This window comes from Hyalella azteca, unplaced genomic scaffold, assembly GCF_000764305.2.
Source record: "Hyalella azteca isolate HAZT.00-mixed unplaced genomic scaffold, Hazt_2.0.2 contig17235, whole genome shotgun sequence".
NCBI lineage: Eukaryota > Metazoa > Arthropoda > Malacostraca > Amphipoda > Hyalellidae > Hyalella > Hyalella azteca.
In genome coordinates, this window is record NW_025947027.1 from 160,762 (window position 1) to 174,565 (window position 13,804).

Below are 13,804 nucleotides of genomic sequence, written 5' to 3' on the forward strand. Positions count from 1 at the left end.
GACAAAAAAGCTGAAAAAATAAAAAAATAAATAAAAAATAAATAAAAAAAAATCATGAAAAATGAAAAAAAAAATCATTGATTTTTTATTTTTTTTTATTTTTTTAAAAAATCAAAAAAATCGCCAACCCTGGTTGCAGTGCATGGAGAGTAAGGGATATACTCTCAAAGTTGTTAGCAGCATTTTCTCATTAAAATTAACTGACAATGAATCTTAAAAATGGCTGGCAATGCTTTGGGCTATAAATCCATATATTGGTGATGCTGCTTGTACCCTCTGCACCCTGGCTTGACAAGGCCAGCCTGGCCAGGAAATGTAAAATAGTATACAAGCGATATTCAAAATTGATAAAATATCATTTATTTTTTGAAGAAAAATTACATATTAGAAGCTGATCATCAAATCATGCCTACTCTTATTCAAAAAATTATTTGAACATAGCATTCTTCTACTTGTAGTATTATTGTTGAACACTGACAATAAAAGCATGCATTTTTATTTCTTTCCCCAAAAAAACAATTTATTCATTACCATAACTTGTCATGAACACTAATTCAAAATTATATCATTTTTGAATAATGTAACTTGTAACAACAAATTGTAATGTGAAAACAACTTTCAGGACTTTCATAGCGAAGGAGTAGTAGCACTGAAGTGCTCAAGAAATTTGGAAGTAAAACCTCAAACTAAACATCTTCAACAATCAAGCCAGTGGTGACACCTATCCAGGCTATGCATGCACTAGCTCAATAATCACATGATCACACTACAAAACAACAAAAATTTTCTAACTGTGGACCAATCTTGCACTTGAAAGGCCAATCTTATCCCAGATGACTGGACATAAATTGCAGACAATTTAGTTAGGTATGGTACTATAATAAATATTATGGTCTTGAGCCATCCATTGCATAAGCTATGTTCAACAGACTGACAATGCATTGATTTTGTAATTCTGTATTAATGGTGAATGATTGGAAATATTATGGTTGGTTTATGATAAAAGCAAACCAGAAGATAGTTTGGAAATAGGAATGTGTTTTGTTCACCTCTAGTGCAATAGAAATAAATCTGCAATTACAGCAAGATTTCCTTAATGAATTTGCAATTAGAATTATAGATTTATCTAAATGGAAAAATGATTTTGTAGTTGTAAGCTGATGCTAGTCATGAAAAAGTCCAAATAATTCCATAAGATGCAAATCCTTCTTGGATATGCTTATACTTGTAGAATAGTATTAATTTTAGGCTATCTAATGCATCTACATATTTCATTTACAGGCTATTTTGTTTGAAGTTAACAGTATTACCTTCAATTAGTGCAAAAGTTCTAGGCTTCACTTAAGTTCAGGAGACACATTAGCAATTGCTCTGCACAATGGTAAGATTTTAAAAATTACTACTGGATCATGTTTAATCAGAACCTTCTTTATATTTTATTGGTTGTTGATTAAAACTATGAGTGTTTGAAAGCTAGATGAAGAATATGCATGATGAAAATGGTAAATGTTGAATATATCAATCATCTAAAGTTTGTGCATGTAGTCCACATTATTGTCACCCCATCATCACCACCACCACCATCCTACCAGCACCCTTGTCACCCCATCATCACCACCACCACCACCACCATCCTACCAGCACCCTTGTCACCCCATCATCATCACCACCACCATCCTACCAGCACCCTGGTCACCCCATCATCACCACCACCACCACCACCATCCTACCAGCACCATTGTCACCCCAACACCACCACCATCCTACCAGCACCATTGTCACCCATCATCACCACCACCACCATCCTACCAGCACCATTGTCACCCATCATCAGCACTACCACCATCTTACAGCACCATTGTCACCCCATCATCAGCACCACCACCATCCTACCAGCACCATTGTCACTATCAGCAGTCCCATCCTACCAGAAACCAATACCAATGTCACCCAACATCAGCACCAGTACTATCGTCACTATTGCTACTTCCACCCTCGTCTACCACCACATCACCCGTCCCTCACAGTTGGTGCTAGTGCTGGGGGACATGCACATCCCGTACCGGGAGAGCTCCCTGCCGGTCAAGTTCAAGAAGCTGCTCGTGCCGGGGCGCATCCAGCACATCCTGTGCACAGGCAACCTCTGCACCCGCGACGGCTTTGACTACCTCAAGACACTCGCCGCCGACGTGCACGTCGTGCGTGGCGACTTTGATGAGGTAAAGGGTACTGTGCTCTAGCTACTTGCCTGTGTTAGGTAAGAAATTAGCTCATATTGCTGCACTAGAAACTTTGATGATTAGGACGCTGTAATTCCGCTTGTTTTGGGTCTATAGTTCCATTGAAGAGACGATATTGCTGCTCTAGTCTTTTGATATATACTATTAGATGATAAGCGACCGTGGTTCAAATACTCAGTGATCTTAGGATATTACTGCCATAGTCTTTCTTATGATAGGAGTATATATTGGATGTTATGCGCTCGTGGTTCAAATACTCAGTGATCTTAACTTGATCAAAAAGACTAAATTTATATAGGCTTCGGTTCATAAATAACTTCGTTATGCAGAGCCAGTACCCGGAACAGAAGGTGGTGCGCGTAGGCCAGTTCCGCATAGGCCTATGCCACGGCCACCAGCTGGTGCCATGGGGGGACCCAGCGGCGCTGGCACTGCTGGCCCGTCAGCTGGACGCTGACATCCTCATCACGGGGCACTCGCATAAATTCCAGGCCTTCGAGGCCGAGGCCAAATTCTTCATCAATCCAGGCTCCGTGACGGGGGCATACAGCGCGCTGGACAGGTGGGTGACGGGGGCATACAGCGCACTGGACAGGTGGGTGACGGGGGCATACAGCGCACTGGACAGGTGGGTGACGGGGGCGTACAGCGCGCTGGACAGGTGGGTGACGGGGACGTACAGCGCGCTGGACAGGTGGGTGACCGGGACGTACAGCGCGCTGAACAGGTGGGTGACGGGGGCGTACAGCGCACTGGACAGGTGGGTGACGGGGGCGTACAGCGCACTGGACAGGTGGGTGACGGGGGTGTACAGCGCGCTGGACAGGTGGGTGACGGGGGCATACAGCGCGCTGGACAGGTGGGTGACGGGGGCATGCAGCGCGCCTACGATCAAATGAGATCAAGTTCTTCCCTCCCTCCCTTCAGTGCCGCGGTGCCCTCGTTCAAATTATTGCCTCCCTCAGTGCCGTGGTGCCCTCGTTCTAATTATTGCCTCCCCTCAGTGCCGTGGTGCCCTCGTTCTAATTATTGCCTCCCCTCAGTGCCGTGGTGCCCTCGTTCTAATTATTGCCTCCCTCAGTGCCGTGGTGCCCTCGTTCGTCCTCATGGACATCCAGAGCTCGACCGTGGCGACGTACGTCTACCAGCTCATCGACGACGACGTTAAAGTCGAACGCATCGAGTACAAGAAATCTGTGTAGTGTTTGAGACGTCTGTGTGTGAATCATGTGAAGTTTGTGTGGCGTGGGTACTGTGTAGTGTGTGGCTCACGTGGCTGGGTCATGTGTTGTTTGTGTGCCTTCTGTGTGAAGGGAGTCGTGTGCAGTGTGTGCTGCCAGTGTGACGTGTAGTGAGTATAACTCGAGGGGAGGCAGGAAACGTAATGTAGAGCTGGTATTTCTGGACGTTACTTCGTTCTATTTTGTAAGTGGAGTTTGGCCCCCACACACTCCAGTGAGTTATAACGGAGATTCGCTATCGCACTCTTATGGATAGACAAATTCAGACACCAATTATTATCAGGTTCGCAGTAGGAGTTGACCGAGAACACACGAGTCATATTAAACCTGGTATTTTAGGAGTACATTGGCAGCGTATTGTTCCATATATTCCAGTCATTATAATATAATGGCAACACAATTATCTATTATCGTTGAGATTTTCCAATATATCTCGTGCGGGGAATGAAAATTATGCTATGGACTACGCGTTGAGTGTAGTAATAAGATCCTTGTGGTTCACTATACCTAGCGAACGCACGCGCTTAATGGACAATGATTATCTATTAAAGACCTACCACTCATAAGGTCAAGCCACGTGCGGATTGATGAGGTAAAACAAACTCATGTGCTTCAAGTATATTATAATTCCGATTTTTATGTCCATAAATTATTTAGGGAGGACCAGTTAATTCGTGCGACTGATGACTACGTAGCCTGCGTGGCGAGAGCAGACCAGGGGCAAGAATTACTGAAGGCGTTGTTATGTTATATCCATTCCTTAATTTATTTATTCAGGCATGTGTCTGGATGCTTTGTAAATGGGCATCCTCTGCGTGTCAAGGCCAATAATTCGGCGTGAAGTACTGTCAACAGATATCACTTGAATATTGTCAGCTCCGAGACCAAATGTACGGTTCTCATTCTAATATAATGCGTTAATAAAGAGTTTTTCAAGATTTCACCCGTTTTGTTATTCTGTGGTGTTGGCAGGTATAAGCCGGTTGCAAGTTGAGCTACATTCCGAACTTATTATTTTTTTAATCTCGCCTTTACTACCTTACGACGTCGCCAGTAAATGACCACTTGACGGGCGTTTGCTATCTAATTAACGATCTTCGACTCTGTGCTCCTGCTATGCACTTATTGACTCTTTGTGATATTATAGTCTTTGTTATCGTCCTGCTGGTTTGCCGCGTTGTTGTTGGAGCTCTTGAGGCCCCTGGCGTAGACGAAGAGCTCGGCAGAGTTGGACCTGCTGCTGGGGGGCTTGACGAGGCGCGCATCCTCGTACAGCAGCGACAACTGGCGCAGGAACTTGTCCACCTCCCCACCAGCCCAGACCTGACACACACAACACGGTAGAACAATTAACACGGGACACGTGTTGCCTTACATGGGCCATGTATGCATTTAGATAACATGAACTAGGAGATATTAAATTATTATTCACACAGAACACGTTAGCACAATAAACATGGGACACGTGTTGCCTTACATGGGCCATGTAAACATTTAGATAACGTAAACTAAGAGATATTACATTTTCATTCACGAGTTGTTGAGATAAAGAATGTATATAGTTAATAATCTACGATTTCTCTTATGTTAATAACAATACATGAAAGTTATTATATTCCTTGATATTGAGTATGAACGCCGTTAGCTTCACTGACACGTCGTGAGGAGACGAATGACCGCACCGAACGCGATTATTCGCCAGGAAAATTCAACAGACTGCAGCAGAGTTCATTTCCACACACGCGCATATCAAGCTAGATAAGTGTCGTCAGAGCGCAAAGTGCGCTTAGCGAACAACTTTGGTACAGGGACGGAAGCTTGTCGCAGACGCGAAAAAACAAGATTTGCCGAGACACGAAACAGAGTTGGAGGTATTCACTACAGAAAGTCTATTTAATTGCGTCTATACCATGCCTTACGTTGTGACCAATGGCCGTACTATAAAAAATAGTTACGAGTTTGCAACTCCGCCATTCAATCACTGACGCCTTTTAACGCCTGACTCACCAATCGCAGACGAGAAATCAGCTGCTACGTGTAATTGAACGGTGTTCTGAAAGCACTGCCCCTGGCACACCAGGGCCTATACTTTCAAAAAAAAAGTTAAGAGATCGTAAGTTCATCAGCCAATCATTGACGGCCTTTCAAGCAAAATCCACCCCTCATAGACAAGAAAATAGAGCGTAAGTACTCACGTTCACTTAGCGAATTATGAAAGTATGGCCCCAGTTCAACACGGATGCCCACCTTGCAGAGGAAGCAGGAGTGCGGCGTGGCGTGGCGCACAGCGAAGTGCGCGGCGCAGACGGCGAGTCTCATGATGCGCGTGTGGTCGTGTTCCTTGATACCCGTGGCGGAGGGCGCCATGTCTGACAGCACCACGTCAACCTGGCAACCGACATTATTGTCATGGCTCATGACAACTTAGCTGGCATCATACTTGCATCAGAACAGTGTTAGAAATTTAGTTTATCCTCTTATGGAATGTCTACTACTGCTTCCTATTACACATGGGGAACAGGGCTTACCCCCTTGGGGAGGAGTTGCAGCACCCGCTGCTGGGTGTCTGGAGACGTGAAGTCCCCACAGACGAAGGTGGCCCCGGGGACGGGAGACACGGGCTGCAGGTCCACTGCCACCACGCATCCCGTGGGGGACGATGATTCTGTACAGGGAGGCCTGGTTGCACGTCGCTATAGGCGGTGTGTGCGTCAGGCTACAACGCACTGAATTTATTGCGTACCAAGTGAAGCGTGCCGAGGGAGAAGCATCAGCCGTACACAATATCTTCCGTTCTATCGTAGTTATATTGCGATCTTCCGTTTTATCACGACTGTTTATGTAATATGACATCGAGATGAGGTCAAAACAACGAAGGAATTGTGTAAGAAATAGGGATGATATTCACGGCGGATGCGCATCCTTGCGCGATGTAAAGTGCTTAGCAACAATAACTTTTTCTTCATGCAAGATCAATTAACCTTACGGTGATTATTATCTTTAATTGATCATCGAGCTTAAATTTTTTTCCTTATATTGTTAAATTAATAAATGTAAGCAAATGTAGGTGAAGTCAGCATGAAGGAGCTGGAGCACGAGCGAAAAGCTCATCGGCGTCCGCCTCACCTCGGTGCGCTCGCTCCACCAAACTGCCAAGTCTACTCCCAGCCAAATTACTGATGGGCGAATATATTACATGTTTTACAATAGAGAAAACTTTTCTTGGTTAGGTGACGTACCTACGTAAGGTAATTCGCCTTTCTTGGTTAGGTGAATGTTAGGTAATTCGTCATGTTGTTGGAGTGTACGGAGTTGCAGTGTTGGATAGCCACCGGCATCTAGACTCTTGTACGGGGAGGTGATGACTCACCGTACATGGGGGAGGTGATAACTCACCGTACGTGGGGGAGGTGATGACTCACTGTACGTGGGGGAGGTGATGACTCACCGTACGTGGGGGAGGTGATGACTCACCGTACGTGGGGGAGGTGATGACTCACCGTACACAGGGGAGGTGATGACTCACTGTACGTGGGGGAGTCTTCGGGGTTGCAGTGTTGCACGGCTACCTGCGTCCACGCCCCTGGGGAGGCGCCGCACTCCAGCACCGTAGCCCCCGCCCGCAGCAGCGACAGCCTCTCCTGCAGCTCCAGCAGCTTGAAGGCGCTCCGAGCCCTGAGGTGCACATGACCAACAGAGGTGGGCAGTAGCGTGCTACATGTAGCGGCCGCACATTTTCAGTAGCGGTAGCGGCGCTACATTTAAGCAATTGTAGCGTTAGCGGTAGGCCCGCTACATATTTAAGTAGCGATACGAGGTTTTGCCGCTACAGCGCTACCGCTACATTTATAGATAAAGCCTCTAGATTTTACTTAACAGTATTAAATATTATTTAAAAACCAGCATGATACATACATAATATAAATTACAGAATAAAACTGTACGAAAGATTTCGGTGTAATGTTGTCAACCTCAGCCTGTTACTAGTGTCAACATGTTAGTTGTTACCAGAGGTGGGCAGTAGCGCGCTACATGTAGCGGTAGCGGCCGTAATATTTCAAAATAGCGCTGCCTGGCTTTGCCAATATATAATATGTATATGGGACTGGTGTATGCAGCGCGAGAAATTAGCAGTTGCGGAACATTTGGCACGTTGAGTGCGGCACGATCCACCGGTGGGTTGCCGGGTCTTTTTTCCGGACAAACTCTGCAATTTCTTTTTTTTTTCAATTGCGTTGTCCGGCAAAAACTTATGATGGCAGTACTACCTCATTGAATTTTAAAATGTCCGAAAAAAATTAAAATTTGATTTTTACACCGGAACCTATTTACTAGTTTTTTTTTTTATTATAGGCCTTTTTACCCGCGGACTTGGCAGTTTTTATGCAATCTGCCAGCGCTGGTGTTAATGCACTTAAAGTATTAATGTGCATACGTTGGCATAAACTATACCCACTGTCGGCACAGACCCACCTAACTGTACGGACTGACACCACTCGCTTCAGCGGGCCAGAAACTTCCAAGCCCGGAATATATACTAAGGCTAATCGATCAATGTGCCCCAATGTGGTCACTGACCTATAGTTGAGGCGGCGCGCCTTGGCAACGTAGGGGTCGTTGAGCTGCCGCGTCAGCCAGTCCTGCGCGGTTCTGCTCTTCCCCCGCAGGTTCGAGGGCACAATTTTGTGCAGAACTCGACCCGCCTGCAGGCTCTGCACCGAGCACGTATGGATGCTGCACGCCGTCGCCACGCCGACTCTGACCGTCTGCACTGATGACGTCTGATCTCTCAGTTTCCTGTGTGGGGGGGTACGCGTGGACAGACAGCTGGACAGACTCTGAACTGAAGCGCAGCTCTGTATCGCTGCACCGCAACGCAGCAGCGTATACTCTGACGAAGATAACAACATCTCTGCGTCTAAATAACCTCAAACGGTCCTAAAAAATATAGTTTTACAGTAAACGCACAACTGTAGGTGGAAGGTAGAATTAACAGCCATTAGACCGACTGAACTTGATTATAACGATAACCTCTACGAATATAAAACGAATTGAACTGCAGGGGCGAGGTGACAGTGGGCTAGTTATCCTCATCAGTCCTGGGCAAAGCGTGGGTCCAGCAGGAGCCTCGCTGGTGTCTGCTGTGGGGTATCTACTCCTGCAGGCTGCAGCAGGGGCGAACATCGGATGTCACCGCCAGTGGTACTCCTGGGAATGTTATTTTTAATATAGCGGTTTCAGCGTTTATTAGGCCGTAGGCCTGTCGCCCATTCTTCACATTGCAGAACATCCACAGCATGTTGCGGGCTTGAACTCGCAACTCACTGCTTCACATTTTCTTAGCTTAACCGCCCGGCCTCCTTGCCGAATTCTGACCAGAAACTGGCGCACAGAGCTGGGATCAAACCCGCGCCTCTCTGCTCCATTCTTGGTACTGTGAACTTTTACCACTGGGTAACCCTGCCATTACTGCGTTGTGGACTCTCGTGTTCGTGTCTCCATGAGGGTATATAGTCGGCTACCTCATCAGCCTGACCGCATGGGGGCGTAATATTTTATTCTATAATTTAGACCACTGTCACCTAGGCCGCATTATGGTATAACGTAGACCCTGTCAGTTTATATAGGGGTTCAAATTAGACCCACCCTTGTAAGCATGACCGCACGAAGACGTAATATAGACTCCACAATGTAGCGCTATCCAAGATTGTCTCGCGGGCCTACATTACAGGCCACAAATGCCGCCCCCGTCCACTTTCACGAGACGCTGCACAGGAGCTGATTTCTTGCGGCCGCTTCTATATTTTCATCGTCAGAAGAGCTTGCTAGAAAAGCGTCTATTGACCAGTTTTAATCGCGAAGACGCGGAAATGATTTCCCGAAAACCGTTGCCCAGAATAACGAGATTCGCCATGCATTGGGATCGCTTGGGGCCCGGGGAGGGTGAGGTCCCCAAGGTGCGTTGAGTGGAACACTAGCGCACCTTCCCTGAGGAGATGATAGACGCGTATGCACCTAAAAATTGGGCTTCTTTAGACGAGGTTTAAAAAGAATACAAGGCAGTTAACATTCATTTATTAAAGATTTAAAGGTTTGTTTAACAAGAGCCAGGAGTACAATGTTATAAACAGGAGCAAGGTTGCATAAGTGACCATTTGATATTTTACAGTACTTGCGTCAGAAGAGCGTGACAAATAAACATCTGTGACGGAACGTGAACCCGCGGCTCTTCCCAACTCATCAGATAAACTGGTTGTATTGAGGATGCAAAAGGATTAATACTACTGGGTCAATAGCTACCGACAAACGAGACACTCAGGCTAGCTGGCAAAGTCGATAATAAATCCTATTGAATTTGACGGGACGGATCTATTTGTTATCGAGAGAACCCTCACCACATGGGCAGCTCTTAGGAAGTTCACAGCCATTGTTTGTTATATAAATACGCATCACAGTAACTGCATCATAGTGGCCCCAAGGCTACGGTTACCCTTAATTGCATGCAAAGCTTGCAATCAATTTAGTTCAATTTCATTCAATTAGTAGTAAATATAGTTCAACTGATCTCAATTGGCCCAAATATTTTCTAGGGAATTGATCGACAAGTTAACGACACTTTTGTTGAGTGGGAGATGCTCAGTAGGGCGCGTGATGACCAGGCAGGCAGATCAAACAAAGACTAATCATGACCGCCATCGAAGTAAGCAAACTCGATATTTTATCAAACAAAAATTGTGACGCGGACCTTAATACAAGCTCACATCGTTAAAACATTGCCTTAACATAAATCTAATGCGTGGGCGCAATGCAGAATATTCATAGGCACCGTGACGTGTGCATCGTGTGCACAACAGCGGAAAGTGCTCCGCCACAACAGTATATATAAGGTGACCAGTATAGCTGTATTGTTTAAGGACAGTGCTATCGTCACTCGACAGTCGCGTGACTTGTTGGAATGAATAAAACTGAGAATTACAAATAAGTTACAAAATGTACATAGATTACAACTCTTATCCGAACGCTACCAGTAAACTACTCGTGGCAAGTCCAATAGACGCTCAGTAAACAGGCATGGAGTTGTCAACCAACTCGGCCCACCGAGTGAGTCCTCCAGCTACATCCTGCACGAGGACCTCTGTTGAATCCTTCAGCGCCACCTTCAGCTTGAGGACGGCACGCTGAGAGTCGTTGCCACGGCGACACAAGCACACGACGCGGGCGCTGGCTCGAGCTTCCAGTGCGGCTGTTATTGCACTAACGCTCTCAGGCTTGTCAAGCTCTCTTAAAGGAATATTGAGAGCGTGGCTGAAGCCACATATGGACAGCTCCACAGGCTCCCTCACGTCCACCAGCACGTGGGGCTCCCCCGTCTTCAGGAGCTCCGAGTACTCTATCACCGACATCCTGTGCTCCGGGGATAAGAGATGCAAGTCCGAGTCTTTATCTGAAGCAGGACGTCCTCCGCAGAACTGCACGTAGTCCACGAGGCGGGTTACCGTGGGCACGTCTCCGCACACGGCACATGACGGCTGCCGAGGTCGTAACTTCACGGTCCTAAAGCACGTCGAGTAGCCGTCGAATACGAGCAGCTTTCCCGACAGCGGCTCGCCGATGCCGGCGATCATTTTGATTGCTTCAAGCGCCTGCAGTGACCCGATGATCCCAGGGATCACCCCCAGCACGCCTCCGTCAGAGCAGTTGGTTACAGTCTCGTGGGGTGGAGGAGACGGAAACAGACATCGGTAACAAGGGCCCCCCTTGAAGTTGTATACCGTGAGCTGTCCTTCGAGACGGAGGGCAGCGCCCGACACCAAGGGCTTTTTGCTGAGAACGCATGCGTCGTTCAGGAGATAACGAGTAGCCACGTTGTCGGTGCAGTCCAGTATCAGGTCATATCCGGCTATGACGTCCAAAGCCGTGCCACTGTCCAGAACCAAATCGTGTACATGGACGTCTACTTGTGAGTTGAGCGAACGAAGGGCAGCCGCCGCAGACTTGGCTTTGTGCACGCCAATTCGTTCCTCCGTGTGGAGGATCTGACGGTGGAGGTTGGTCGACTCGACCACATCGTAGTCCAGGAGACCCAGCGTCCCCACCCCCGCCGCAGTGAGGTACTGAGCTGCGGGACAGCCAAGCCCGCCAGCCCCTACCACCAGCACCCGGCTCGCCTTCAGGAGGCGCTGGCCTCCCATACCTAACTCCGGCAAGATCAACTGGCGAGAGTAGCGAAGAACCTCCCCGTGGGACAGCGTGGCTGCGGAGCAACTGCCGCTGTGAGGACAACCTTGGGTAGAGGTGTCAGATCCTGATGCAACAACTGTTACACCATCAGCTGCATCACTTCCGCCAGCTGCGTCACTCCCGCCAGCTGCATCACTCCCAAGAGCTGCGTCACTAACAGCACCAGCCGCGGAATGGTGTACAGCTGACAATCTGCAGCGCAGCTCCGCAACCTCACGCTCCTTCTGCTGCAGCGCAGCCTGCAGGGCCTCGACCGAGTCTGCAAGCAACGAGGATATGCAGTCAACAGCGGCTTATTGGACCACATCGAGACCGTCATAATAAGCAGCTTATTCCAAGGAGCTGCTGGTGCATGGGTGAGGTGATTATAGAAGGTGAGTGATAATAGATGTCGAGTTTGATTATAAAGATTAAAGAGTTTGATTATCGAAGGTGAGTGAGATTATAGATGACGAGTGTGATTATGTAAAGTTTGGAACTCCTCGTTCATGGTAAAGCCGAAGTGCCATCTTCATCGTCCACCGTCCCTAAGTTGTCGATAGGCAGGTCGCTCGCCATCGTGGTCTGGAGATAACGTTCAACACGACTACCGCGCATCCGCCCTCATTTGAGCCAGCAGATATAAAATGCTGTTGCGTGCTCCTTGCTGAGATTAGTGGGGCACAGGCGGAAGATCCATGATAATGATCAAAAACGCATCAAATCGTCTCTTGAATGTCGCAAGGGTGAACTCCCCACCTCTCAGCTCCGTCAGCAAGGCATTGAACAGCAACGGAAATATATACCCCCAAATCATCTGAACTATAGTAGCAGCTCGGTCGTTAAATGGGGGTATGAAGAGCAGTTTCCCCACCCTCACATTGTGAAAGGTCATTATCCTGAAGATTGTACTTTTAAAGTTTGGATCCAGTGCCATTATCATCTTCCAAGTGTGCAGCACGATATGCCTCTCCGTCCTCCTCTTCAGTGAGTACAGTCCCAGGTGCTAAAACCTGTCCCAGTATCGCAGGTCCATTTCGCTGATCCTGGATGAACAGGTCAGTTGGGACTACCGCGCCCACCTTGGGCGGTGCCCAAAACTGGCAGCAGTATCCCGTATAAGGAGCACGAGGGCTCTAGAAAGTGTAATCATTGGCACCGCTTCTCTTGTCCGCCAGATCCACCCCATCTGTTGTCTTCCTTTCGGAACTTAAGCAGCGATGTGGTCATCAAACGTGGCTTCTGTACTTTTCACTGCGAAATGACGAACAAGTTGCTACGAGATTCTTTTGCTGCACGATGCCAAGTAACGGTGCAGTATCCCGACCTCTGTACCTATGTAGGTGAGTGATTATAGAGGGAGAGTGGGATGATCGAGGGTGAATGCGATTATACAGGGTGAGTATGATCATAGAGGGTGAGTGGGACGATCGAGGGTGAATGTGATTTTCAGAGTGAGTATGATCATAGAGGCGGTAATAAAAGCCTAAAAGGTGAGTTTAATAGGTTTAATTGGGGATTATAGAAGGTGAGTTTAATAATAGAACTTATGCGTTTTACATGGGAAGAGTTTCATGGTAGAGTGTGAATGTTATTATAGAGGGTGAGTATTATTATAAAATGCGAGTGTGATGGAGGGCTCACCTGTCATGCCTGGGCGCAACCAGCAGCGCGAGGAGGCAGGGATGGCGGTGGTATGCAGCGGTTTATCCCTGAGGTATGATGGACAGCTCGTGCAGTTTATCTCTGAGGTATGATGGACAGCTCGTGTAGTTTATCTCTGAGGTATGATGGACAACTCGTGTAGTTTATCCCTGAGGTATGATGGACAACTCGTGTAGTTTATCTCTGAGGTATGATGGACAACTCGTGTAGTTTATCCCTGAGGTATGATGGACAACTCGTGTAGTTTATCCCTGAGGTATGATGGACAACTCGTGTAGTTTATCCCTGAGGTATGATGGACAGCTCGTGCAGTAGTTTATCCCTGAAGTATGATGGACAACTCGTGTAGTAGTTTATCCCTGAGGTGTGATGGACAGCCCCACTAATGGGGCTGTCCATCATTCCCATAGACGCTGGGGAGGCCCGGGGAGCGCGTCA

At 47.4% G+C, this 13,804-nt stretch overlaps 3 protein-coding genes across 4 annotated transcripts; 1 reads left to right on the forward strand and 2 right to left on the reverse strand.

Moving 5' to 3' along the window:
• Window positions 1-1,276: 1,276 nt before the first annotated feature.
• LOC108680307 (vacuolar protein sorting-associated protein 29) lies at window positions 1,277-4,424 on the forward strand. 2 transcript variants are annotated; one of them, XM_018169109.2, is made up of 4 exons: window positions 1,277-1,381; window positions 2,028-2,219; window positions 2,570-2,802; window positions 3,322-4,424. In XM_018169109.2, exons 1-4 carry the CDS (start codon window positions 1,379-1,381, stop codon window positions 3,440-3,442), a joined length of 549 nt encoding a protein of 182 aa, XP_018024598.1. In that variant the 5' UTR covers window positions 1,277-1,378; the 3' UTR covers window positions 3,443-4,424. The 2 variants fall into 2 exon arrangements, with proteins under 2 accessions (XP_018024598.1, XP_018024599.1); XM_018169110.2 differs by lacking the exon at window positions 3,322-4,424 and adding an exon at window positions 3,206-3,315.
• LOC108680306 (rRNA methyltransferase 2, mitochondrial) lies at window positions 4,090-8,717 on the reverse strand. Its single transcript, XM_018169108.2, has 5 exons — window positions 8,060-8,717; window positions 7,008-7,156; window positions 6,010-6,146; window positions 5,729-5,869; window positions 4,090-4,804 (listed from the first exon to the last, which is right to left on the reverse strand). Exons 1-5 carry the CDS (start codon window positions 8,389-8,391, stop codon window positions 4,604-4,606), a joined length of 960 nt encoding a protein of 319 aa, XP_018024597.1. The 5' UTR covers window positions 8,392-8,717; the 3' UTR covers window positions 4,090-4,603.
• A 155-nt stretch (window positions 8,718-8,872) lies between these two features.
• LOC108680308 (adenylyltransferase and sulfurtransferase MOCS3-like) lies at window positions 8,873-13,577 on the reverse strand. The gene is made up of 3 exons (XM_047885181.1): window positions 13,516-13,577; window positions 13,346-13,413; window positions 8,873-11,981 (listed from the first exon to the last, which is right to left on the reverse strand). Exons 2-3 carry the CDS (start codon window positions 13,350-13,352, stop codon window positions 10,540-10,542), a joined length of 1,449 nt encoding a protein of 482 aa, XP_047741137.1. The 5' UTR covers window positions 13,353-13,413; window positions 13,516-13,577; the 3' UTR covers window positions 8,873-10,539.
• Between the last annotated feature and the right edge of the window lie 227 nt (window positions 13,578-13,804).

Bases quoted from the DNA above. Each gene is read 5' to 3' on its own strand.
- LOC108680307 (XM_018169109.2), top strand. The intron at 2,220-2,569 runs GTAAAGGGTACT...TTCGTTATGCAG, and splicing joins TGCGTGGCGACTTTGATGAG to AGCCAGTACCCGGAACAGAA. The intron at 2,803-3,321 runs GTGGGTGACGGG...TGCCTCCCTCAG, and splicing joins GCATACAGCGCGCTGGACAG to TGCCGTGGTGCCCTCGTTCG.
- LOC108680306 (XM_018169108.2), bottom strand. From the start codon at position 8,391: ATGTTGTTATCTTCGTCAGAGTATACGCTGCTGCGTTGCGGTGCAGCG. The intron at 7,157-8,059 runs GTCAGTGACCAC...TGTGCACCTCAG, and splicing joins GCGCGCCGCCTCAACTATAG to GGCTCGGAGCGCCTTCAAGC. The intron at 6,147-7,007 runs GTGAGTCATCAC...CTCCCTGTACAG, and splicing joins CGAAGACTCCCCCACGTACA to AATCATCGTCCCCCACGGGA.